We start from the raw sequence: 27,868 nt of genomic DNA, 5'->3' as shown, positions 1-27,868 counted from the left end.
CGCCGCCAGCCTCTTGGTCGCAACAGGGTCGTTGCTATAGATCCGTCGTAACAGGGTGCAATTTTCGTCGCTATAAAGGCGTCGCTATAGATTGACTTACAGCGACTATTTTTAGTGTCTATAGAGTTTTTACAATTTTCTGTAATTTAACCTTTAAAGACTAAATTTGGTCGCTATAGGTTTTTTACAATTATAAGATTTTTTTTTTCTATGGACACTATATTTAGTCGCGATAGGGTTTTTACAAATATAATATTTTTCTACTACAGACACTAAATTTAGTCGCTATAGTGTGTTTACAAATATAAGATTTTTCTCCTATAGAGACTAAATTTAGTCGTTATAGGTTGCAGATGGAGTGTCACTGATTGCAACTACATTTCGTCGCTATTGTTGAAAAAATTTTGATATTTTTTTCTAATTTTCCAGGTTTCCTAAATTAAAAGCTGTAAACATCAATGCGTTCAAACGACAAATTTTAAAATCAAACTAAGGTCAATTCTAATATAATAGCCATAACATCTAAATACTTAAAAGTTGCAATATATCATTCAAATACATTCTTCCAAGCTAAACTAAACGAAACTAAGTTAAACAAATTCATCATCTTGTTGATCTTCTTGTTCCTCCTCTTGTTCCTCTTCTTGATCATCTTCTTCTTCAAGTGGAAATGACGAGCCAGGAAGTACCAACTTCAATATATGTTTCATTTGTGCTTTCAAAGCCGCATTATCTTTTTGCAACTTCTCATTAGCTTCTTCTTGTTTTCGCCAACGCTCATCCTCTACATCCCTATTTACATTAGGGAATAGTTCGGGTGTTACACTTTTCAAAACTCGTCCAACGCCCCGTAAGTGAGAATGGCGAGTCCCTAAAGCTTTTTTAAGACACCCAACTTGATCAACCTCCATTTCATCCCCACCCGAGCACGACAATGATCTATTATACTCTTCTTCAATGTTTTCCTGCATTTAACAATAAAATATACATACATTAAATGCTTTACGAAAATCCGGCAGCATAACCACTATAAAATGGATAACCGGTCTGTTACAACAATATCAATAATATCCCGAACCCATTTTTGTATCCTTAAATTACAATTTACAAGTTTAAACGGGTCAAAAAATGATACAACTTACCAAAGCGTGTTTTGCATTTTCGTTAATCCATTTGCCTTTCTTATAATGCATTTCTTTCCAACCTTTAACATAGCGGGCTAGCCCGGTTTCTTTAACCTGTAAACAAAAGCATGGTCAGCTCTCTCCCACTTCAATTCCGATATATAAACTACAGGTCACAAGAACATGGTTAGCTCTGTTATTTCTAACTGTAAGTTTTTTTTGTGGGCTTTTGTAAACAGAATATGTTATGCTATATCGATTAAGAGACGGGTTGGTCATGCATTATTTGATCTTTGTATGTTATGAAGATTGTGTACACTTTCTTTATAAAACAAATTACAAAGTTGAAATTATTTGATTATGATCATGCTAATCTTATTTTGATCCATAAAATAAAACAGCTGGGAATATGAATAAAACTAAGGTTTTTCTCGGATGGCCAAAACAGGTTTTTTACTCTTTCATATCATGATGGCCAAAATAGTTTCGTCATCCGAGAGTGTATAGACATGAAGGTATGCATTCTGCACAAAATTTCTCAGTTGTAGTTTGATTCTCTACATTACAAAATGCCAAGATCCTACAACATATATTTTCGAATTATAATTGTGTGACCCAACATATGACTACTGATTCAAAAAAGTAATTTTGTACGAGTGGTTACCTCTTTGTGTCGCCTATCGGCAAGAGATTGACTCCCGTGATAACTTCCATAAAGTTGTTTTGATCTGTTTGCCTTATTTTTTTCAGAACGATTCATATACGCGGGAGTTGTGAACAAGCCATCAATGAGCTTACACCACGCTTCTGGATTCATTGACTCAGGGGGGTGTTTCTTTGCCTCTTCAACATCTTTATAACCTCCATGCTTATCAAAATGTTTTTTCATTCCTGCCTTTCTGTCCTTGAAACGGCTTGCACATTCTACTTGTATCCCTTCCTTGATTGCATCCCAATGCTCCGTATTTTGGAAACTTTTCATATCAAAATAGTGCTGCCAAATGAAGAAATAAGAAAAAAAAACTGAATGTTAACGAATTGAAATAAAAATATTAATTTGTATACTTACAGCTAGGGTTGTCCTTTTTACCCGAAACCCGACCCAAACCCGATATAAACGATTCCCCGAAGAACCCAAACCCAAATAACCTTGAACCCGGAATAATTTAAATGGTTTTCAGGTTGGATTGGGGTAATTCACTCAAAGTTCATTAATCTTTCATAATATATCAGTAGGTAATTTAGTCATCAAAGTTCAATAATTTATTTGGAACATAATATATCAGCAGGCTTTAGATATTTGTGATTTATAATTGGTTTGGTTATCAGGTTAGTTTTTCCCATCCAAGAACCCGAAAACCCGATTAAACAACCCATAAAACACCCCTACTTACAGCAATTGTGGCAAGTATGGCCTTTTTATACTTAGCATCAACATTCTTCCAACTAGAATAATGGTAAGGAACCTCTGAATCGACCTCTTGGGATATCTTCCTCACATACATCTGATAATTGTCTCCCACGGCCCTAAATTGGCGTTCTGTTGTACTATATTCAAGGGGGAGTGGCTTATTACCATTTTTTTTAAATGCTTCATATAGATTGAGGCTTCTTCCAACCGAACGGGTTTTCTTGCATTTAGCTACATTGATACACGAATTGAAAATTTAGCAAATTCAGAAGATATCCAAGATGAAAACGAATATTTGATTAGAACAAGTAATTAACTTACATGACTGACAACTCGTAGGTATCCTATGATTATGACCATGGGGAGGATCATTCCCCCCATCCCCACCATGTAAGCTAGCAACATTTACCATGTCTTTAACAAAAACATAAAAAAACATAATCATAATAATTAGTAGCCATAAATAATAAATTTTAAACAATTAGAACAAAGACAAACAACAAACATACATTTAATCGGAATCATCACTACAATAATGTGTGTCTACAAGATCATTGTCATCACCGTCAACGTCCATATCATCATTTATTTCGTCTTCCTCACTTGAAGTGTATTCATCTTCATCATCTTCTTCTTCTTCTTCTTCTTCTTCTTCTTCTTCTTCTTCTTCGTCTTCGTCTTCGTCTTCACCACCTTCACTTAAGGTCGTCCTCATGGGCAAGTAGCCTAAGTCAACAACCAAGTTACAATCAAATGATTGAGTGTCTCGTGTACTTGATTCACCAACTTCATAGCCTGAATCGACAACCAAGTTATAATTCGAAGATTGAGTGGCGTGCAATACATCAGCCTCATTAGCAACACTCATACTTGGATGATCCCAAAGTTTTCGATGGTGAACGTCTTCCACAACCCTCCAATTTCCGGTTCTTTGAGAAGGATCTTGGAGATAGAACACTTGTTTAGCTTGTGTAGCTAAAATGTATTGCTGATGATCATACCACTCGATTCCAGGATACATCTCACGACTGATGTCGATGAATACAATATTGTCTTTTGTAAATCGTCCTTTACCAGACCCCAAGAAGATCCCTTACTACAGCAAGTTGCCCAGAATAATGTTCATATGTCTCAAGCTATGATTTTGAAGAATGTTGATCAAATCTTGCCAAGGCAACAGGGTAACTTGCTGTAGTAATGCAAAGGATGCAAAAAATGGGTAATTAGCAACTAGGGGTGCAAACGAGCCGAGCTACTCGCGAGCTACTCGAGCTCGGCTCGAAAAAAAGCTCGAACGAGCCGAGCTTAAACGAGCTCGAGCTCGAGCCTAAAAACAAGCTCGTTTAGTAAACGAGCTCGAGCCCGAGCTTCGCTTACCGAGCTCGAGCCGGGTCGCGAGCCTAAACGAGCTTTCTGTTTATATATTTTTTATTAATATATGAAACATATATTTATATAACAATAATTACCATTTATATAGATATATAAAATAACTTAATTATATGTATAATAATAATTATAATTAGGGGTGAGCATAAATAGGTCCGACCCGACTAGAACCGAGAACCGAACCGAAAAGTACCCGAAACCGACCCTATTATAGTATATAGGGTATTTAAAAACATTCAGCCGTCCAAAAATCATTCAGGCTCAAGCATTCAGCAATCAGCATCGACATTTAAAAACATACTATCAGCACTTCAATTATCAGGTAAGTTTGGCATGCAGACCGTTTGTTAATTCGTTTGATCGTTCAAATCTTTTTTGTTAAAAGATTACTAGCAGTACCTTTTTATGGGTCTGCAGAGTATTCGCAGCCAGACTGCAGCATGTTCGCAGCCGGTCTGCAGCATATTCGCAGCTGGCAAACGATTAAGCGACCATAAAAGTCATAGCCGCCATAAAAACTCGTACCATCATAGCGAACTCACTAATCAGTCTTGCAGTTTGATGTGTTTATAAGTCGATAAACGATTAAGCGGCCATAAAAACTCCTACCATAAAAACTCGTACCATCATAGCGAACTCACTAATTTACGCATATTACAACAGAAACTTCTTAATGACATTTTAAAGGAGAAAATCGTTCATGTTCAAAGTGTTAAACATGGGCAAATTTTGTTGGGGACAAAGCTATGTGGTTTAAAGGTTATAATCATTTTGGATTATGTAAATCATGTTGACCACTTGACCTATTTAACTAGTGGAAGTGAATGGTTTGGATCTGGCACCAAAATCCTAGTAACAAGTGCCTTCAATGTTCAAACTAAAACACTTTTATGAACTTGAAATAGGTTCTAGCCAACTTAAATCATTTTGGACTAACGACTTGGTAATAATTGTTTGTATACCACATTAATAGTTTTTTAGTCATGATTTGCAAGGACCTCAACTACAACACAAGCTTGGTTTAAAAAAGCGTGAAGCGCACAAAAGCGACAAGTTCTAAAATTAAAGCGTGAAGCGTAAATCGCAAAAGCAGTCAGCTTTTCGTAGGTGAGGCACAAGGTGCTTATATATTTTTTTATATATATCCTATAGTCTTTTAGCATCCCTTGCCCAAAATATAGTGACAAATAAGGTTTATATATGATTTAATGTATAAATCATATAATGTACAACCATTTTAGCTGCATGTATAACACTTTAAAGCACAAAAACACCTTTTGTACAAAAAGCGTGCGCCTCAGTGGGATTTTTTTTCCAAAAAAAGCTCGCTTTTTGTGCGCTTTTTGTACATAGCTCGCTTTATGTCACACAAGGCGCAACTCTTTGCGCCTAGAGTCGCTTTGCGTTTAAGCGCGCTTAAGGCGCACTTTTTTAAACCAAGAACACAAGCTGCCTAATTAGAGGTCTATTAACCTCAGTTTCTCAAAATGAAGTTAAACTTTCAAACAAACAAAAAAAACTCAGTTTCTCAAAGGACTTGACTGGCATTCCAAACTTGACATCAACATTAAATCTTGTGAAACTAATTTTCATTAAGTAGTTTTGTTATATTAATAATCCAATTCAATACTTGGACTCTTGTTCCTAATGCACTGAAACTGGGTTTATTTAACAAACACTTTTGTTCACAAATCAAAATTTAATGTTAGAACACTTTTATTCACAAATCACAATGGAGTTGAACTATTTACAAAAAAAAAAAAAAAAAGACACGAACCAGACTTGAACTCATGATCTTATAATTCTACTACTAAACTCAACGGCTAAACCCACTGGAACACAGACTTACAATGTTACATATGTTCACTTCAAATTTATTTATGGGTTTACTCAAGGCTAAACCCGCTGGACCCGTTTGACCCATGACCCGACCGACCCGTTTGCCAGGTCTATTCATTAGTCAATCGCCTACAGTATCTGATTGATAGTGTTCATCACACAATGACCCCAAAAACTCACCTAGGGCATAGATGAAAAAACCCTATCTAAAATTCTACTAATAAACAAACTAGGGCTATAAATCACATATACATCTAGAAGGAAGCTTCGTGTCTACTTTACAATCAAATCCAAGCATGGTGCAAATGAAGAAAAGATTAAATTGGTGAAACAGAGCAAACCTGAACTCAGCTTGAAGAAGTGAAACAATGAACCTTCGAACACTCCAGACGACCGAAAACCACCGGTAATCGCCGGAAACATGTAAATAAAGATAAAATTAAACCCTAAATGAACAAAAAAGAAGATAAAGAGGATGGAACTTACCAGCAGCCGGTGACGGCGGTGGTTTCTTGCCCGAAATCGCAGGAAAAAACTTGATTCTCTGGAGGGAAGTGGGTTCTGCTAGAGGGTTTTAGGGAAAATTGAGGAACGTGGTTTTAGGGGAAAAAGAAGATGTCTTTCATATGAAACAATGTTCAGGGCTATTGGATACGAGGTTTAGTCGCTGTAGGTTAATAAAAATGATTTTTTGTTTTTTGTTTTTTCGTTTTTATTTACACTTAGGTTAAAAAAAATAAAATTAAAACTTCATTTTTCTATTGGGACGAAATTTGGTTGGTATAAATATTTTCACAAAGCGGGATAATTTCCCTCCACCCCGCCAAGTTTATAGAAGCCAATTTTCGTCCCTGTAGGGTTCAAAAAATGAAATTTCTTGGAAAACCTATAGCAACTAAACTTCGTTGTTATATCTGATCTATGGCGACGAAAAATTTCGTCGCTAAAGGGTTAGTGGCTAAATGCCTTATTTCTTGTAGTGAGTGGAATAATAGGTAAAACCTCGCCTCCCATCCAAGTCGAACCGGTGCCTCACCATCACAATTTTCAGCATCCACTACATTGATTTAAGCCACGTGACTCCTCTTTGATCCATTAAACTCATACGGTTCAAAGAAAATGCGTTGTCTTAAGGCTGGACTTTCGGCAAATTCAATTGATAGTTAAGATTGACATCGCTGTATGTCATTTTCATCACCGCATTGTTGACATAGGTTCAACTAATTTAAGTACCCGTGTTACATGGGTTACTCAACATAAAATATATTATCTAATAGTGTTGTCATAAACTTTGAAATGAAAATGAAAGAAACATTCAATTACTTAGGGTGAGAGGGGTGCTCCCCTCAACTTCCCTCACCGGAGCCAATCAAATTCGTCCATGTCAACTCTCCTCTCCAACTCCCCTCAAGCACTTAATCACGGGGGTGGTTTCACCCAAACTATATTTTTTAAAAAGAAAAAGAAAAAAATGTATTATTGGTTGAAAGAGAGTGAGGCCCACCATTACCCTCTCTCCCTCCACTTCCTACATGCGGTAACAATTTACCGAAATCTGAGTTCACCTCAAGCACTTGGAATGTTGGCGGCACATTCCACTTGCAACAAAAATAGTCCCCGCTTACTTCCCCATGCACCCCGGAAACCCGTATGTAAAAATAAATATATATTTCAATATGACAACTATTGTATTTGAGGATTAAAAACAAGGGCTATTGGATTTTATCACTCACAACTATTGGGTATTAGCCGCTACCACTTCCAACTATCACTTTGACTCCCACCACTCCCAACTTAATACTTTGTGTGTTGTGTCACTCCGCAGGTGAACATTTTTTAGTGTTTGACTTGTGTTATTGGTGATACTAGGCTAACACTTTGTGAATTACTAATGACCGCATGTGAATATGCTTATAAGAGACAAAAGGGGAGCCAAAAACCACTCAACCGGAGTGACACAACACACAAAGTCACAAAGTGTTAAGTTTGCAGCGGTGGGAGTTAAAGTGATAGTTAGAAGTGACAACGACCAATATCTAATAGTTGGAAGTGATAAAATCGATAACCCTAAAAACAAATAGTAAAAAAGGAAGTAGCTAAGGATGGGAGCATGGTGTGGGCGTGTGGCAAACCAGTTTGAGGCTAATTAGCGAAGCATATGTGATTTTGGTCCTGGTGATTACTTGCTTTGAAAAATTTGTTAACTTGTTTTTAAAATGACTGACTTTACCTTACTATTAGAAAAAATAAGAATGACTAAAGAATTTACTTTTACAATCAACGAGTTGTGTTTTTTGTGAACACGTCACCTTGCTTAGTTTAAGTCGGAAATGATCTTAGTGCTTACGTAGCTCTCTCTCTCTCTCTCTCTCTCTCCCTCCCTCCCTCCCTCAGTTTTGACTTTAGAATTCGTAATGTTAATGAACTTACTTAAAACTACTATAGTTAGGAAAATTACATAACAATAGCAGGTAAACAGACAACAAGTTGTGCCACAACCCTTTTTTGAATAACAAATCCAGTTCTACCAAAAAAAATTTGTGGTTCTTCAACGTCGAAAAATTGTTGTGTACAACCTTCTTAATTGATTTAAAAGAAAACTGTGCCCCTCACATTTTTTTAAAAAAAAACCTTAAATGGCCCCTTCCAGATTAGTCCAAATAGGAAAATCTCCCTTTTGTGGGCCTGTCCAATCTCCCACTTAATTATTTCCATCATTCATCATATTAATTGCATCCATCTAAAACTTCAGCCCATTTGAATTTCTTTTATTTGTTACAATACATTGAGTCCATCCATCATCCTAATCACCTCAAGTTGAGGTCCTCGACTAGTAATATGACCCGCAAGCAATGCGCCGCGTGCCCGTTACAAACATCGTATGAATTAGCCTAAACATCATGTGATCCATTAACCACATGAAAATGCGCGTTTCAATGTATTTGATTTCACTCAATGTAACATATATAAGCGGTGTTCTTATATCGAAGTTGCGGCGCGGCCGGGCGGCGTGTAGCTCGCGTTTGCGAACTTCGTTACACTTTTTGCGACAATGACATTAATGTGTTTACGTACATATAAGAAAACATATTAAAACCATATGCCTCACATACTATAACTTTATAAAATTTAAAAAGTATTTTAATAGAAAGACCATAATTACCTCTTGCGTGTTGCGGGGAGGCCTTACAATGACATTAACGTGTTAAAAGACACATTTGCAAACTTCAAAACTGACGTCAAAACGTTGTTGCAAACCCGGTTACGGATGTGAAATGGATGTGGCTAGACAATTAAAGGGAAGCGTATGAAGTTAGTAGATTATGTTATGAAAACCTAAATGTAAGATAAAAAATTCAGAGTCACAAAAAAAAATAAGTTATAAAACGATTATTATGAAACACGAATTCGTTATTTTTACCGTACGTTATGACCTAGTAATATAAGAATAACATTAAAAGAAAAAAAATGTGTACATAGATCGAAACCATGTCACTACCGAAATCAAGTAATCTCATAATCAATTGTTCTATAAAATTGTATTGAATAGGTGGCAGCATGTAGATATATAAATCAGGGGCCACCGACTTTTACCTTTAAGATATTATTTATTATGAAACACGAATTTGTTATTTTTACCCGTACGTTACGACCTAGTAATATAAGAAACAAGGATGATTATATGTAGATATAGTATGATAATTGGTGGAGAAGAGATAGTGCAAGATATAAGTAGTTGAGATTAAAAGTAGTTTGAAAAGAAAACTCTATCGCATTCGCATCACTCGCCATCGAAATCGAAATGTCAAAAATCATCGCACCGAACACTCGAATCAGGCGACTGATCGATCAGGCTACCAGCTGATCGGACAGGCTGTCCGATCATGCTGCCTGACCGATCGGCCAGCCTTTATCTCTTTTGGCATCCTATAAATACCCCTATCATTGTCAAACTTTCTACTTTTGGAAACTTCTGGACAATCTGTTTCGCTCAGTGCCATGCCCCGATGATTCCGCCATCAGTTGGGGTGTGACAGATTGGTATCAGAGCGATCTTTTCTTCCTTTGACTTCAATCTTGACTTTGAATTTGACTTTCGGAAACACGGGGTGTTACAGCCTCCCCTTGTTTAGGGAATTTCGTCTCGAAATTAGATCGAAGGATGTACAGCACCGTGAATCACATTTGAGAATTTTCTCTCTCTAGACTTTCACTTAATCAGTTGCGGGTACTTCGCCTTCATGTCGCTTTCGAGTTCCCAAGTGAACTCCGCGCCTCGTTTGCCTTCCCATCAGACTTTCACAATAGGAATGCGCGAACGTCTGAGCTGCTTGGTTTGGCGATCCATGATTTCGACAGGCTTTTCCACGAAGTGTAGTGTTTCGTTTATTTGAAGGTCATCGAGAGGTACAATTAAATCATGCTCAGCCAGACACTTTTGGAGGTTTGACACATGGAAAGTCGGGTGGACGTTACTAAGTTCCTCCGGTAGTTCGAGTCTGTAGGCAACTTTTCCGATCCTTTCCAGAATCTTAAAAGGTCCAACATATCGAGGCGCTAGTTTCCCTTTCTTGCCGAATCTGACCACACCCTTCCAAGGTGATACCTTTAGGAGTACGTAGTCGCGAACGTCAAATTCCAAGGGCTTGCGTCTTCTATCGGCGTAACTTTTCTGTCTACTTCGAGCTTCCAACAAGTTGTCTCGGATCTGGAGGACTTTGTCGGTCGTTTCTTGTAGTAGCTCAGGACCGGTTAATTGCGAGTGACCGATCTCGTGCCACACAATAGGCGATCGACATCTTCTTCCATACAGGGTCTCGAATGGTGCCATTTGGATGCTGGTATGATAACTATTGTTGTATGAGAATTCGACTAACGGCAGGTATTTATTCCAATTACCACCGAAGTCTATGACACACGCACGGAGCACGTCTTCAAGAATACGGATCGTTCTTTCAGTCTGTCCGTCGGTTTGAGGATGGAATGCAGTACTTAAGTTAAGCGTCGTACCAAGAGCTGCTTGAAATGTTTCCCACAATCACGAAGTAAACCGGGCATCACGGTCAGAGATGATGTCACGAGGCATACCATGATTACAAATAATCTCGTCAGTGTAGATTCGGGCTAATCGTTCTACCTTGTAGTCTTCCCGTATTGGCAAAAAGTGGGCTGATTTGGTTAAACGATCAACGACAACCCAAATGTTGTCGTGGCCTGATGACGTGTGCGGAAGTTTGGTTATGAAGTCCATAGCTATACTCTCCCACTTCCACATAGGGATTGGGGGTTGCTCGAGTAAGCCAGAGGGCCTTTGATGTTCAGCCTTGACCCTTGCACAAGTCAGGTACTTCCCAACGTAGAGAGCGATATCCCTTTTCATGCCCGTCCACCAGTACTTGTAGCGAAGGTCCTGGTACATTTTATCGGCACTGGGATGAATAGAATACCGGGATTTGTGGGCTTCGTCCATCAAAATCTTTCGCAATTCAGTCCGCTTAGGGATCCAAATTCGGTCAAGAAAATAGAAGATCCCATTCGATTTGCTTACAAGCTGAGCTCCATCGTAATAGATTCTCTCCCTCTTCAAGGTGCGTTCATTAAAACAGGCGTGCTGGGCTTCGCAGATGAGAGTTTCGAGATCGTATTGGGCTTGGGTATCGCGGAAGCTGAGCAAATAACTCCGTCTGCTGAGTGCGTTGGCAAAGACGTTTGCTTTCCCTGGGTGATAATGAATCTCACAGTCGTAATCATTGAGAAGTTCTACCCACCGGCGTTGACGCATATTGAGTTCCTTCTGATCAAAGATATGTTGCAAGCTCCCATGATCGGTGAAGATCGTACACTTGGTACCATATAGGTAGTGTCGCCAAATCTTTAATGCAAAAACCACCGCGCCTAGCTCGAGATCATGGGTTGTATAGTTCTTCTCATGGATTTTGAGCTGTCGAGAAGCGTAAGCTATAACCTTGTCTCGTTGCATGAGGACATAGCCAAGACCAAGGTTGGAAGCATCACAGTAGACAATAAAACCGTCGTTTCCATCGGGCAATGTGAGAACAGGAGCATTGCAAAGCTTATGCTTGAGGGTTTGGAAAGCAGACTCTTGTTCAGTTCCTCAAACAAAAGACCTGTCTTTATGCGTAAGAGCAGTAAGCGGCACAACGATCTTGGAGAATCCTTAGATAAATCGTCAATAATAGCCTGCTAATCCGAGAAAAGAACGGACTTCAGACGGGTTCTTTGGTGTAATCCAGCTCTTAACTGCTTCAATCTTCGCAGGATCGACATGGATACCTTGACTATTCATGATGTGACCAATAAACTGAACCTCTTCTAGCCAGAATTCACACTTGGAGAACATGGCATAAAGTTGATTCCCCTGGAGTAGTTCGAGAACCAAACGTAGATGTTGCGCGTGTTCGGCTTTCAACTTGGAATAGATCAAGACATCGTCGATAAACACGATGACGAAACGGTCCAGATATGGCTTACACACGCGATTCATCAGATCCATGAAAACCGTGGGTGTGTTGGTTAAACCAAAAGGCATAAAAACGAACTCATAATGGCCGTAGCGAGTGCGAAAGGCGGTTTTGGGTACATCTTCTTCCTGAATGCGTAGCTGATGATAGCCTGAGTGTAGATCGATCTTCGAGAAACACGTAGCACCTTGCAGTTGATCAAACAAATCGTCGATGCGAGGTAGGGGATAGCGGTTCTTGATGGTTAACTTATTCAACTCCTGATAATCGATACACACCCTGAACGACCCATCCTTCTTTTTAACGAAGAGGACTGGCGCGCCCCAAGGAGAGGTGCTCGGGCGAATAAAACCTTTTTCAAGTAATTCCTGGAGTTTGTTCGAGAGTTCCCGCATTTCGGATGGCGCGAGTCGATAAGGGGCTTTGGCAACGGGGTTAGCTCCAGGAATGAGGTCGATACGGAAGTCAATATCACGACTTGGCGGTAGTCCAGGAAGATCATCAGGGAATACCTGAGGAAATTCACTGACCACAGGAACGTCTTTGACTTCTGTCTTTCTTTTCTTTTCCTTCTTCGCTACTACAATGTTGGCCAAGAAAGCTCTGTATTGTGGAGATACTTGCTAGCCTGGACGCAGGACATAAGTTTGAGGCCTTTCGAAGCAGTTTCACCGTACACACATAATAAATCACCATTCGCGAGCGAGAATCGAATCATTTTATCGAAGCACACAACTTCAGCATGGTTTTCGCGAAGAAAGTCCATGCCTACTATGACGTCAAAACTTCCGAGTTGCATCGGAATAAGGTCGATTGGAAAGATGTGATTGTTGAGCTCGAGGGTACAATCACGAAGAACAGAATTCACGGCGACAGTTCTTCCTGTAGAGACTTCAACTTCGAATGACGAGGGAAGATAAGAGCGCTTACGACTAAGGAGCTTCTCGAATTCAAACGACAAAAAGCAGTTATCGGCTCCAGTATCAAACAAACATGACGCATAAATACCATTCATAAGGAACGTACCATTAACCACGTTGTTGTCAGTCTGGGCTTGGCGAGAATTGATGTTGAAGGTTCTGGCGCGTGCTGCTTGTTGCTGTTGCGGAGGCTGTTGCTGCTGCTGCTGCTGGGGCTCTTGCTTCACAACCCTATTCGGGCACATGTTTGCAAAGTGGTTTGGATCACCACATGCAAAGCAGACTCGAGCATTGACCGCTGGTGTCTGAGCTGCTTGTTGGCCTTACGGGGCTGGGAGTAGAGCTTGATGAGCAGTGGTAGGAGCTACGGTGTTCCGGGGACCATAGCGACAGTTGGCAGTGAAATGACCGTACAAATTGCAACGAGCGAAGAAACGACAGGCAAGACCCACCGGATGATGATATGAGCATGTCGGGCAGAGCGGGTGGGGACCTGTGTATGCACGCTTTGCTGGCGGCGCATGAGTAACTGGTGCTGGTCGATGATGAGACTGCTGCTGAGCCGGTACGACTTGCAAAGGGGCAGTAGTGGTAGTGACAGTACAGTTCTTGTTGCTGGAGTTGCTGTTGTTGTGCTTCTTCTTGCGGCGTGATGACTTGGACGGCTGAGCAGTGGTGGCTTGATGCAGAGACTTGGAGGGCTTATCCCAGAAACCAGCCTTTACTCGCTTGTCGTTGATTTCGACGGCAAGCAAGTAAGTCTCTTCAATTGAGGAGGTCTTCGCGGCGTGAACAAAATCGGCAACACAATCGGGTAGAGCTCAAACGTACTTCTTGATTACTATCTCTGGCGTCTTGACTTGATCGGGACAGATAATGCTGAGCTGCTTAAAGCGAGCAGTCAGGGCAGCGTTGTCTCCATCCTTCTGCTTAATTTTCCAAAACTCGTCCTCCAGCTTTTGGTGTTCATGGGGAGGGCAGAATTCATCCATCATAATGGTTTTCAGCTCTTCCCAAGTCAGTTCATAAGCTGCATCATTCCCGCGTTTGTTTCGTTCGGCCGTCCACCAGTCTAGAGTTCGGGACTGGAAGACGCCGGTTGCATTTAGGGTACAGAGATTTTCTGGACAGCCGCTTTGGCGCAGAGTGACTTCGACGGAATCAAACCATTGAAACATAGCTGTTGGGCCATCTTCTCCGGTGAATTCCTTTGGTCCGCATGCCTTGAACTGTTTGAAACTGAAAACAGTCTTGGCAACATCTTTGGGAGCTTCAGTTCTCGACTCCTCAGATGATTTGCTAACGTTCTCATAAACCTCACTCACAGCTCTTGCTACTTGTTTGGCGATGATAGCAGCAAGACGTTTGTCCCTCTTTTCTTGGCGAGTAAGTGGGGTTCGGTGTCCAGATGACGACATTGTCTGCAACAGACATCGTCGTAGGTCTCAGACACATCATAATCGAACCTCACCTCACATGTCTACCACTTACGAAAGCGTAGGAACACGTTGAACCATGTATCACATAAACACATAGGCACATAACCACAGATTCACGTAGTCACAGAAGCACATAAGCATTCAATCACAGAGGCAGTCAGAATACAGAAACCTATCATTCAAAGCTCGCGATTCATTTGAATATAGCGATCACGTATAATATATCGAATAGTATAGTAATAGTAATAGCGTATAGCATAATGTCGCCCAGATTGTAGCGACCTGTTAGGGTATTGAGATAGAAGAGCAATGCGGGTTGTGTGTGTCGATCGAAGTGAAAGCAAAAATCGAATAAATATCAAAATTAAACACATAAACAGTTAAACACACATAAAATCAAAGAGCCATCAGAGTCAGCAGTTGCGGCTCAGAATTGAAATATGTAAAAATCGAGAAATAGATTGTTTGTGGCTATTAGACATTGACTACCCAAAGCGATTCGACTATTCTCAAGGACTTGTCATCACATTCTGACTTCGGGATTGGCCTCGGCCTCGATTCTTGGGCATTCGGCACGCATTCCTCTAGTCATATCGTGAGTTCAGGTCGTTGGAGTCCGTCGAGGCTTTGGTGAGAGTTTTGGTAAAATCCATGGACAAGCCGTCAAGGTTAGGGTTTCACCCCTAGCTTGACAACTTCCCCTTGATTTTAGTAAAATAGAGGAGATTATTCATCAAAATATGGATTTCACTCCTGGTTTGGTATAATTCTCCCCGTTAAACAAGCGTTCGTTATTGTAAAATAATGAAGAGATCATTGATAAGTTGATAAAACAGCATTGATCAAGCAATTTAGTCGAGAGTTCGCGGTTTTCACACCTAATCTTGGCTAAATCGCTTTCTCATTATTGAAAATTCGAGTGCGGTGATAGTGTAGTGTAAGCGAGAATAACGAGATATAGCATGTATGCTCGGTCTGTTGGTTCCTAACTGTAGTCTAAGTCTCTAAGACATCGACCCGGACTAGGTCGAGTCTTTCCTAATTCCCTATAGTTATGGCTCTGATACCAATCTGTGACACCCCAACCGATGGCGGAATCATCGGGGCATGGCACTGATCGAAACAGATTGTCCAGAAGTTTCCAAAAGTAGAAAGTTTGACAATAACAGGGGTATTTATAGGATGCCAAAAGAGGTAAAGGCTGGCCAATCGGTTGGGCAGCATGATCGGACAGCCTGTACGATCGGACAACAGTCCGATCGGCTGGCTGTTCGATCGGCTGGTAGCCTGGTCGATCAGTCGCCTGATTCGAGTGTTCGGTGAGACAATTTTTGACATTTCGATTTCGATTGTGAGTGATGCGAATGCGATAGAGTTTTCGTTTCAAATTACTTTTAATCCCAACTACTCAGATCTTGCACTATCTCTTCTCCACCAATTATCATACTATATCTACATATAATCATCCTTGTTTCGTATTTGATTAGCGATTACAATTCGATTACGGTTGAGTTCGGTTACGTCTCGATTGCGATTTGATTGATTACCACACATAACATAAATAAGCATGCACAAGTAACACATAAGGCACACACACGTATAATAACACCAAAGTTGCATAATTCGAGTTTCGAGTTCGATGATGATTAGATTAGCTCGATTACTGATTAATTGACTTTATCGCATTGTTACTTCCTACTATTCACAGTCGTAAAGTGATTCGTATTGAGACATATACTTCGATTAGTTCGATTTTAGCTAATTACTCCACATAATACAACTAACGTAAAAACATAAAGTAGGCTACTTTAGTCAAAGAAGTCAAGCAGGGATTGAGCAAGGAGTGACAGATCGCAATTAGCGATCTTTTCTTCCTTTGACTTCAATCTTGACTTTGACTTTGACTTTGACTTTCGGAAACACGGGGTGTTACACCTCCAGCCGTAGGTTAAGGCTTGATCTGCTGAACTTAATTCTCACCACCGTAACCTACGGCCTTCAGCTGTAGGCTACGGTTCAGCTCCGCTGAACTGAAGTTTCCTATTTTGCCCTTAACACGAAAACCACCATAACTTTTAATTCGTTTATTCGTTTAACCTATCGTTTCTTCCTACGTGATCGTAATTCGATCCTTTACCATTTGGAATCAAAATCCACCATTCGGATGAGCTAAATTCTCATCTTATAAGCCTTCGTCTTAATATTTATTTACGAAATTATTTGACACGGGTATGTTTTTAACAAACAAACTTGTTTGATTATATCTAAGGGGTTGTTTGTTTACCTCCTAACGAGGATCTTAATGGTTCAGACCTCTTACTGGTTCTGCACTTAAAGGTTCAGGCTGTTTGTTTCATGAGCAGATGTCTGAATGGTTCAGATATTTGCCTCTGAATGGTTAAGAATTATACAGAGTTGTCTGAATGGTTAAGACCTCTAATCTGAATTGGTCAGACATTTGCCTCTGAATAGTTAAGCATTATACAGGCTCTTAATGGTTCAGACCTCTTACTGGTTCAGCAATTAATGGTTCAGACCTCTTATTGGTTCAGCACTTAACCATTCAGATGTTGCCAAACAGCCCCTAATTCACATGAACTTCATCACTATGAATAATTCCTATTACTCGGGGCACTATCCACGGGTTTTATGCATCCGTTATCCGGTAAGCATACGAAATTATTCAACTCGTTCAACCACAAAATGGTTGAACATAATTATCACAATTTCCATTTGCGAAATTGTTCATCTTTTAGTTATAACTCATAATCCGAGCGTTTTGACTTTTAAATCCAAGTTCCCGTTTCTCGGTTTACGCATATAATTGAAATCCTACCCATCAACCGAGCATTTTCCGAAGTCATCATTAATGCACCCATTCCGGTATTCATCAAGACTTCATTTTTGACCCGTTTAGTTGATTTAGCGAAATCCATCGCTTTTATCCAACCACACTTTTATCAATTTATCGTCTTAACCCGTTTGGTAGTATTAGTGAAATCCATCACTTTTCACGACCAAACTATCGTAATTCGCACTTAACCATTTGGTTTATTCGTACGGAATCCACCGCTTAAGAACAAACCAAATTTTATGATTTTATCCTCATTATTCGTCATACAACAATACAAGATATTAACGAAATTCTATGAAGCATAAAGTCGCGTACCTTTAAAGCTTTCCTTTCAAGCGAGTGTCTGCTCTGGCTTGGCCACTTGATGCTTCACCCAAATTGCCTATAGAGGTCAATCCGATTTATAGTTTAGAACTCGTAATACCACATATGACACGAAATTTGTCAAATCTCATTTACGTGATTCCTTCATACATTTTAATCAATCCATGATTACTTAGGCATTTCATCAAGCATCTTGTGGGCAAGATTTTTATACTAACTTTTAAGTCTAGACATCATCAATTAACCATGTATACATATATCTTATCACCATAATGGTTGATGCACATTAACTAGCATCTAAAATTCAAAGTATCAAACACCAAATACATCATTCACAACATTTTAGTTCATATATTCTATATATCCACAAAACCCACTTGTATACACATAGTATTTCATTCAAATACTTATAATTTGGCATTTGATTCACAATCTTTCGCTTAGGGGTTGTTCCTAAGCTTGTTTACATCATTTAACTTGCATAAATTTCACTAATTCGTGTAGAGATTAGAATTTCTAAATTTCACCAAATATTTCTAACATCACCAAATATCAAATTGTGACATACCTTATGATCCTTTGGATTAGGTGATCACAAATACAAATTCATGCACAAATTTAGACTCCTAATCAACCTTCAATTGACCAATTTTGCTAAAATTTGTGTGTTGTGTTTTTATTTTTTTTGGGTATATTACACTTTCGTCCTTTATGTTTATATCGGATTGCAACGGATGACCTTTAACTTCAATAATTACAGTCACAGTCCTTTTTTTTATTAAAACCATTACACCTTAGGTCCTTTTGCACTATGTAGGTTAAAATTTTCAATTAAGTCTGATCAATTAAGGGTAATTTAGTCATTTTAACAACTTAATTAAAAATAGTTTATAAAAAAACAAGTCAACCAAAAATATCCCCCTCTCAAGTCAACAACCTCTTCTCCCTAACCTTGTAACCTTTGAGCTTCACCTCTGCCACTCCAGCCACCACCACAACGACCACCTAAACACCTCACTACCACTACTCTGGCCTCCACCTAAACACCTCACCACCCATCTCTCTTCCTCCCAAAGACCACCATCCATCACTATTAACAACCACCGACAATATTTTGCAACAACTGATTCAAGTCATACGATTCTGCAACATACGATTCTACAGTTTGCAACATACACAACGTCTGCAAACAGTCAGGGGACTCTAAATGATTAGACGTTAATTACAATACCTTAAGAAAATATTTCAAATCTGAAAAAAAAATAACTAAAAGTAAAGTCTTACTTGCTGGATATCCATGTAACTCATCAAATCACCCACAAGTTTGAATATTTTCAGAATCAAACCAGACCTCACTTGCTCAAACTGAACCGCACGCCCAAATAATGAGCAAATCAAGAAACCCCATATCTCCTTATTCACCAATAAAGTGAACAAACATAAATAGATATCCTAAATCTATACACATCAGACCTGCATAATATGCAAGAAGATGCAAGGAACCCTAATCTTTAAAGAAATGAAAGTGAACTAAAAGGCAGACTTTTGCCATTTTGGACAAGTATTTGGAAATTGACGGAAACCTTTATTTTATGGAGGGAAAAGGGGAAAGTTTTGAGGAAAGATTTAAACCCTTGTTTGTTACATTGTGTGGATCCAACAAGAAGACGAATTTGATGGATATAAACCGGCATCGGATTTAGTTTTAAGATGGGGGCAGTGGGTGGTTGAGGTGGGTGTTAGAGAGTGGTGGTGGGTTGTTGATAGTGGTGGTTGTTAGAGAGAGAAGGGTGAAAGAGAGAACTGAAGAAAGGAGATGGGATTTGGTGGTGGTGGCGGCAGATTTGATGGTGGTGGTGGGTGGTTGGTTGGAGAAAGACACAGAACTGATGGTGGTGTAACACAGATTGAGATAGGGAGATAGAGGATTTTATTTGTTTAAATATATTATTAAACATAGTGGTAGAATTACAAATGTACCCTCATGTACCTTGCATATGTCATAGTTAACTGAAAATTTTAATCAGATTATGATCAAAGGACGTATTGTGTAATGAGTTTTACAAATAAAGGATTGTGATTGTAATTATTAAAGTTAAAGGTTATCCATTGCAACACGATACAAACATAAAGGACGAAAAATGTAATTTATCCTTTTTTTTGTTATATAAATCTATTTGTTTCTTTTATTTACAGATTTGCCCCCTCTACTTTGTTTAAACCTTTTTCTTTAAAGGTTTTTAACTAACATTTCATTATTCAATAGTATATTAGTTAACTCAGTTAGTTAACCTTAGTTAATTATAATATAGTATTTTCGCGGTGTTACATTTGATGTAGAGGTGCACAAACCGGGTATTTTTAATAACCGGTTCCGGTTATAGAACCGGTTTCGGTTTTTCGTTTTAAGGGTTGGAACAGGTTATTGCTGTAACCGGTTCGGTTCCGGTTATTTGACCAAAAAACCATGTGTCTGGTTCCGGGTAGGGTTCGGTTCCGATTCTTAAGAGACCGGATATTAAAATACCCTATTTTCGGGTTTTTTATACCCTATTTCCATGTTTTTTAATTCTATATTTTGGTTTTTTTTAGTACTCTATTGCGTTAAATTTCTTAGCGCAACCCAATACATTTAAGTAATATGATGGTGTATTTCAATTTGAAGCGGCAATCCAAAGCCAACTTCATATTGTCAAATTTGTTAACTCAAAACAGTTTAAAACACCAAAATACTTTTGATTTGATCACTACAAGATCTTTACAAAACTCTACGGATCAGTGTTGGTGCACTTGTGTCTGTACTTTGTCTGTATTCGGTCTCGATGTAAAACGATGTCTAAGTTAGCCTTGTAAGTTTGACCAAGTCAACTATCCTCCTAGTTTGACTTGGCCAAACAGTTTGTGCATGATTGTAAGTTGTCTGTGTCGAAGGTTGGGTCATCGAAGGATTGCTTCTATCCTTCGATGAGTTCGAAAGATATCCCACGAATGATAATAATGGACCTCGAAGGATACATCATCCTTCGAGGTATGCATGGATCCTTCGAGAGCTTTCACATCGATAGATGATCCTTCGAGACATCTATCGGATCCTTCGGACAGACTACCTGTGTTTGGGTATAAATACCCATGCAGTGTGTTCATTTCATTCTAGACAAGTCAGAACTTGAGAGACATTTCTGTCAAGAACACACACTGTTAGAGAGTTTACCAAACAGATTTGTAAACCTTGTGCTTGTAACCGGAACCTTCATTCGCATTAATACAAGTGGTGTTAATCGGTGAATCTTGTGTGTTTTGTGTTTATACTTGTCTCAACTCGGTTGCACTCTAGCTTGGATTCCGCACTCGCTAGTGTGTTACTATAACAAGGTTAAGGTTTAACCTCATCCTCCGCAGGGACCTACAAGTGGTATCAGAGCCGTGGCTCTTTACCTTGTTTAAAACCGGGTTTGTTCAAGTCTTGGTGTGTTTGGACACTTGGTTTAGTACCCGTTTTTGGTGGTTTTCTTACATTTTTAAACATAAAAACGTGTTCTAAACCTTTCGGGTGTGTTCAAAGGCGGGTTGGGTAACTTAAAACTTGTTTTTAAGATATTTGGTGATTTCCGGCCATAATTCCGGTGGGTTCAGGTGACCGGATTTTCTGGATAAGGTTTTCCTTTTTGGGAATATTTTATTTCAAAATCAAAGTTGGTAGAAAAGGCATGGTCTGTCCATACTCTTTTGCCGAAAGTTGACTTCACCAACCCATCACCTTTTCACCAACCTGTCATATCAGTGTCAGTGTGTCAGGAGTATTCGAAGGATATCATTCGATCATCTTTCGATCAAGGAAGCTTCGATAGATATACATCTTTCGACCCATCCTTCGAAGTCAGAGCCTTATCCTTCGATCAAGGAATCTATTCGAAGGATAGCTGTTCGAAAGATAAGGATATTTATTTCGAAAGATAAGGATCTTTCATTGTGAATCTTTCGAGACACATTTTCGAAAGATAAGGATCTTTCATTGTGAATCTTTCGAGATCAGTATTCGAAAGATAAGGATCTTTCAAGTTGTGAATCTTTCGAAATAATTGCTCGAAAGATAAGGATCTGTCATTTGTGAATCTTTCGAAGTCTTTGTTCGAAACTCAACAGTGGTCTTTCGAACACTGTTGATCCTTCGAACAAGTCTTGATCTTTCGTACAAGTCAGTATCTTTCAATTCGTGTCTGTTTGATCGTTAACAGTTTGTGTTTGTGTAGGTTTTCTATTAGTATTTCATCAAAATGAGTTGTGCAAGTCCTTGGGACTGGAGTATTGACTCACAATCTAGTCAAGAGCTAACCTCTGCCGCAGCTTGGGCGAAAAGTATGTTTCCTCCGCCATCAATCAGTCCAAGTCAATGGGCTTTGGTATCCAATCAAAGTCAAAGCATTCAAAACCTTTTGATTAGTGAAAGCGAAACGGGCAGCAACAATCGTCCACCAAAGTTGAATCATATGAACGACTTTCCATCATGGAAAAACCGCTTTCACACGTATGTTCAAGGGCAAAGCACCGATCTTTGGACGTGTTTCATCAATGCATTCAATGCTAATCTGGAGGTTGCTGCGTCCACTTCAGAAGGTTATGCTAACATGCTTGAAAATGACAAGAAGGCTTATGAATTGGAGAAAAAGGCCTTTGCTACACTTACACAAGCACTCAACAAAGATATCTATCATCAGTTCTCCTACTGCAAGACCACGAAAACATTGTGGGATGCCTTAGTTGCTAGAGGAGAAGGCAATGCAGCTACTCGAAAGTCTCGTCATGATTTGTTGAAGAAAGAGTTTGAATCGTTTCAATTTTTGGAAAACAAAACTCTAAATGATATGACAACACGGTTCTATCATCTGATTAGTGAAATGTGTGCTTATGGGGTTGTATCTACTCAACAAGACATGGTGAATAGGTTTGCTGACGCCTTACCTCCAAAGTGGAGTTCTTTTATTGAGTTGTTGAAGCATACTGGAACTCTAGACACGGTTAACATCTATGAGTTCATTCAGAAGCTTGAACATAAAAATGATGAAGAAATCAGGAAAGCAAAGCGAGCTCGCGCTCCTCAGAATACAGAAATGTACCTTCCAGGCTTCGATGTTTTGGCAAGATCCGCTGCAGCTCAGCAACCTAAACTGCAAACCGCATTTGTGTCGAATACAAGTTCTCTTCCGTTTCCTCAATCAACTGCTGCTCCGGCTTTTGATCCGAGGTCTTACATTCCCGTCCCAACACAACCACAGGTCCAACCACCACAACAACAACAGCAGGCTCACTATACAAACAATCCTCAACCTCAAAACCCTAACACAATCCGAGTCGATAATTTAAACCTTTCACACCTCAGCATTGAAGTTGCTAAGGAGCATATGGAAATTATCAATACAATGGTCAGTGCTTACTGTGGTTTGGTAGCAGGTCAGCTTGGAAACATCAACATGACCAATGAAGACTATCAACAGATCGACAAGGAAGAAATGGAGTTGATGGATATCAAATGGGCTTTTGCTAGTGCAGTGAGAAGAGCAAAAGATTTCATGGCTCGAACTGGAAGAACTTCGTTGGAAGGAAAGAAAGATACGAAGTATGGGTTTGATATCAACGCCGTTACATGCTTCAACTGTGGTAATAAAGGGCACTTCAAACGTGAGTGCACTCTACCAACAAAACATGGCAATCACAACCCTTTCAGAAACCAGACGAGTACTACAAATGTGAATGCCCAGCAAGAAAACCGTGAGAGGAGGATTGTGGCAGTTAATAACAATCAGGGCCAGTCTGGAACTTCAAATCCCAATCGGGCTTTGGCTGTTCAAGCTGATGAGGGATGTGACTGGTCTGTGCAGTTTGGTGAAGATGATCAGAGAAGTGGAACAGCTTGTTATGCAAAGATCATCGAGCATGTTCATAAAGAAGAGTCCTCTGGAAGTAATGACAGTTCTGGTTATTCTGGAAGTTCTGATGAAGAAGGCTCTGTTTCTGGGGATAATCACTCAGAGTCTGATGTGAAGGAGGAAGGAGGTGATGATATTCAAGATCTACTGAATGAAGCTGATGAGCTTAAATGTCAGAAATCAATTCTGATTAGGAAGGCGGCTACTGCATCAAAGGAAATGGAGAAGTTATTTTCTGAAGATGGAGCTTTTTCTTTTCAAACTGCCTTTATGGCAAACTTTTCAGCCTCTTCTAGTCAGGTAAATTCTGAACCTCCTGCTCCTAGTGTTTGTAAATCAGGTGCTGATATGAAGCTTGAATCAGAAAAGATTCATAGTCATAATCAGAATTTGGTTATTGAACTGTCGAAATGCAAAGAGGCGAACATGGCTTTAACTCGGAATGAAAAAGAATTTAAATCTGTAATAGAAACATTAAAGAAAAATGTGTCCGAGGTTAACAAAGTAGTTTACCACAAGCAAGTAAGTATAAATGAATACATTAACATTGTGGAAGAAACTAAGAAGCAATTAGCCATTGCCCAATGCGAGCATGATGCGATCAAACAAAAATTGGAGAGTTATTCAAACTCCCAATTTGTGCTTGATCACATCATCGATGTTCAACAACCGAAGGGAAATTAGAAAGGCATAGGGTATAAGAAATGTCCGCCCCCTTTGATGAACAATTATACCAAGATGCCTGATGAGGAGGAAATGCCTCGGTATGAACCCAGTGTGCCTCTTGATGTTGAGGAATTTGCTGCTGGCCTAGGGTTCAAACCGGACAATTCTTCAAACACATCCTCTGAGCAACAAGAAACCTCATCATCCATGAAGCAAAGTCCTCCAATTATCGAGGACTATGAGACATCGGATGATGAATCAGAAGTGGATGTAAGTGATCAGAATAAATCACTTAACAAGATGAAAGGAGTAGTTATTCCACGAGAGAATCACATTCTTTGTGATCCTGATACTCCTGATGTCCCATCTGTTCAGAAACAAGTGATTGATTCTGTCAAAGTTGATAAGACATGTGTGTCTACTGTTAAAAGCAGTAATGTGTTGTATACATTGGTTGGAGACAATAAAATCTACTCAGATCACGTTTTTCCAATTAAAAATGTAAATCAATCTTTGATTGATAAAGTCTTTGAAGACAACAGAAACAAATTTTTGGGAAAAACACTCCCGGGAATTGTTGTAACACAATGTGTTCCAATTCCTAAGGCTGAGATTAGAAAGCAGTTGGGTAATCAAAAATCTTCAACCACTCAACAACCTAGTGCTTCTAATGGTAAACAACCAGTCAAATGAGCTCAAAAGCATAAAGTCTCTCAGATGAAGTCTGAAACAAAAGGAGCTCGATTTCAAAAGAAAGCAAAAGATGTCAAGTTCGTGTCATCCAAGGGTACTGATAAGATTGAAACTTTTGAGAACAAATCTAACACTGATTTTGTAAAACAAGTCACAATCTTAAAACGTAACAGTGATAACAATTACACTCAACGCACAAATGGGTGTCATGAAAAGGCTAGTACCTCGGGCTCCACGAGTTCGACATCTTGTGGTCAATCCAGTTCTCCTAAGTTTGTTGAAAGGAGAACATGTTTTAAATGTGGAGAAATTGGGCACATCATCAAAAACTGCCCAAATGCTCCAAAGAATAAATTTGTTGAGAAAGCTCCACCTGAAACAGTTCATCCTCAACGTCGGTCAGTTTCACCTAAACATGATAAACGAACTGTAAAAGAACAAGAAACTAAACAACGACGTTAGAACATGAAAACTGTTGAAAAAGCTTTGAAATCTGAAGTTAAAACAGTTCAAAAGGAACCAAGTGTGTCACAATCTGTAAAACCAGAATCTTCAAAAACTGGTAGGCAAAAACGAACTTGGTTACCTAAGGCGGGTGACAATTCAGGGGGAGCAGTTGTTCTTGAAAACCATCAAGAGATTGATATCACGTTTCGTGATGCTAAGGGACGACCCAAGACCACTAAGGCTTGGGTCCCCATTCTCAACTGATGTTTTTAAATTACATGTGCAGGATGTTCTAGGAGGAACTATTAACAGTCACTGGATTGTTGATAGTGGAGCATCCAGGCACATGACTGGCGACTTACGGCTCCTATACGACGTGAGAAACATTAGAGGAGGGTATGTTGCTTTTGCGGGAGACAAAGGAGGATTCATCACTGGAGAGGGAAGTCTCTCCAATGGTATGGTGTGCTTTGATAAGATCAATTATGTTAAGCAAATTGATCATAATCTTCTCAGTGTGTCGCAAATCTGCGATAAAAAATTCTCTGTGCATTTTGATGATGCCGGCTGCTATGTGCTGAAACCTGGATTCAAAATTCCACAAGAATGGATTCTCTTATCGGCTCCGAGAGTTAATGATCTTTATATTCTCGACATGAGCCAAGCGATTACAACATCTGCACAAGTCACTTGCTTTGTCTCAAAAGCCACGGAAAAGGAGTCTATATCTTGGCACAGAAGAATGGGACACATTCACTTGAGAAAGATGAACCATTTGGTGAAAAATAATCTTGTGAATGGTGTGCCTGTGAGAAGTTTTCATTTACAAGATATCTGTGTCTCGTGCCAAAAAGGGAAGCAAACAAAGAAGTCTCACCCTTTGAAGAAAATCAACACTGTCAGCATGCCTCTCGAACGTCTTCATATGGATCTTTTTGGACCTATGAAGCACAAGACAACATTCGGAGATGCTTATTGTCTAGTTGTTACTGATGATTATTCTAGATTTTCTTGGGTATCCTTCATGGCACACAAGAGTCAAACTCCTGGCATCCTCAAGGATCTTCTTACAATGTTGGAGAATCTCTATTCGTTGAAAGTGAAGAGGATCCGAAGCGACAATGGAACCGAATTCAAGAATCAAGTTATGGATGAGTTCTATACTTCTAAAGGCATTCTTCATGAGTACAGTTCTCGTTATACTCCACAACAAATTGGTGTCGCGGAGAGGAAGAATCGAACGATTATAGAAACTGCAAGAACAATGTTAGTAGAGTCGGAACTCCCTATTCAATTCTGGGGGGAGGCTGTATCGGCTGCATGCTACACGTTAAACAGAGTTCTTACAGTAAAGAGACATGGCAAGACTTGCTTCGAAATCCTTCAGAAAAGGAAACCGGATCTTTCTTACCTAGAACCGTTTGGTGCTCCATGTACTATGATTGAGCCGGATGGAAAGTTTGGAGCAAGAGCTATCGAGGGTTTCTTCCTTGGATATGCTACTCCGAATTTTCGTGTTTGGAATCTGGCTACCAAAAAGATTGAGCTTTGGAGTGAAGTGAGGGTTCAAAGGTACACGAGTCCTGTTAGGGCTCCGGGTGATCCGTGGATGTTCGATTATGATGGGCTATTTGACTCCTTCAATCTGCCAACCTTTGACGAAGAATCAGCAGCGGCTAGGATGTTGTTGGAAAGTGACAACGCTGCTGTCTCGCCTTTGGTTAGACCTATTGTTGTTGACCCCCAAGCTTCTTCGTCTGTCAACAATATGGTTCAAAATGAGGTTTATGAAGATGCTGCTGATTATAATGAATCTTTTGAAGATGATGAATATCATGATGCAGCTGAAGGATCTTCGGCTCCAGTTGCTCCTGTTCAAGGTGCCTCTGTTGATACACCTCATATGCAGAATGTAGACACTACTGAAGGGAATGCATCCACCTCTACACACATTCCTGGTGTGGAGTTGGTTGTTGATCTTAATCTTAACAATTTGGGTATCAATGCACGTGTGCCAGAAAATCCTGAAATGAGGATTCATGATACCCACCCCCAGCAGAATATTATAGGAGATGTCCATCGCGGTGTGCAGACGCGTAATCAGCTGAGAAACAACCGGAATGCTGGTTTGTATTCAGCTATAAGAGAATCTGGTCAACAAAATGACTGGTCCTTCGCGTGTTACGTGTCACAAGAAGAACCAAAATCGTGGAAAGAAGCATTGAAAGACAGTGCTTGGGTTGAAGCCATGCAGGGAGAATTGCAGCAATTTCAAAAGCTTGGTGTTTGGAAGCTTGTTGAAAGACCTGAGAACTACAAGAAAATTGGCACTCGATGGGTCTTCAAATGCAAGAAA

At 39.6% G+C, this 27,868-nt stretch overlaps 1 protein-coding gene across 5 annotated transcripts; it reads right to left on the bottom strand.

Moving 5' to 3' along the window:
- Nucleotides 1–459: 459 nt before the first annotated feature.
- Nucleotides 460–6,399, bottom strand: LOC110915124. 5 transcript variants are annotated; one of them, XM_022159764.2, is made up of 8 exons: nt 6,105–6,396; nt 3,406–3,724; nt 3,045–3,330; nt 2,857–2,949; nt 2,519–2,766; nt 1,789–2,118; nt 1,143–1,238; nt 460–965 (listed from the first exon to the last, which is right to left on the bottom strand). In XM_022159764.2, the coding sequence occupies exons 3-8, from the start codon at nt 3,058–3,060 to the stop codon at nt 591–593; spliced, it is 1,158 nt and encodes a 385-aa protein (XP_022015456.1). In that variant the 5' UTR covers nt 3,061–3,330; nt 3,406–3,724; nt 6,105–6,396; the 3' UTR covers nt 460–590. The 5 variants fall into 5 exon arrangements, with proteins under 5 accessions (XP_022015456.1, XP_022015455.1, XP_022015457.1 ...); XM_022159763.2 differs by having other exon boundaries at nt 3,045–3,724; nt 6,105–6,399; XM_022159765.2 differs by lacking the exon at nt 3,406–3,724 and having other exon boundaries at nt 3,045–3,261.
- Nucleotides 6,400–27,868: the final 21,469 nt, after the last annotated feature.

The sequence above is a fragment of the Helianthus annuus genome, chromosome 16, assembly GCF_002127325.2.
Source record: "Helianthus annuus cultivar XRQ/B chromosome 16, HanXRQr2.0-SUNRISE, whole genome shotgun sequence".
Taxonomy (NCBI): domain Eukaryota; kingdom Viridiplantae; phylum Streptophyta; class Magnoliopsida; order Asterales; family Asteraceae; genus Helianthus; species Helianthus annuus.
The sequence above is the reverse complement of the archived record's forward strand: the minus strand, read 5'-3'. Positions and strand labels throughout refer to the sequence as shown.

Excerpts from the sequence above, each read along its gene's own strand:
- LOC110915124 (XM_022159762.2), bottom strand. The coding sequence starts at position 6,186 with ATGTTTCCGGCGATTACCGGTGGTTTTCGGTCGTCTGGAGTGTTCGAA. Across the intron at positions 2,119-2,518 it reads CCATACTTGCCACAATTGCT|CACTATTTTGATATGAAAAG; the intron begins GTAAGTAGGGGT and ends TTCATTTGGCAG. Across the intron at positions 1,239-1,788 it reads CCGATAGGCGACACAAAGAG|GTTAAAGAAACCGGGCTAGC; the intron begins GTAACCACTCGT and ends TTTTGTTTACAG.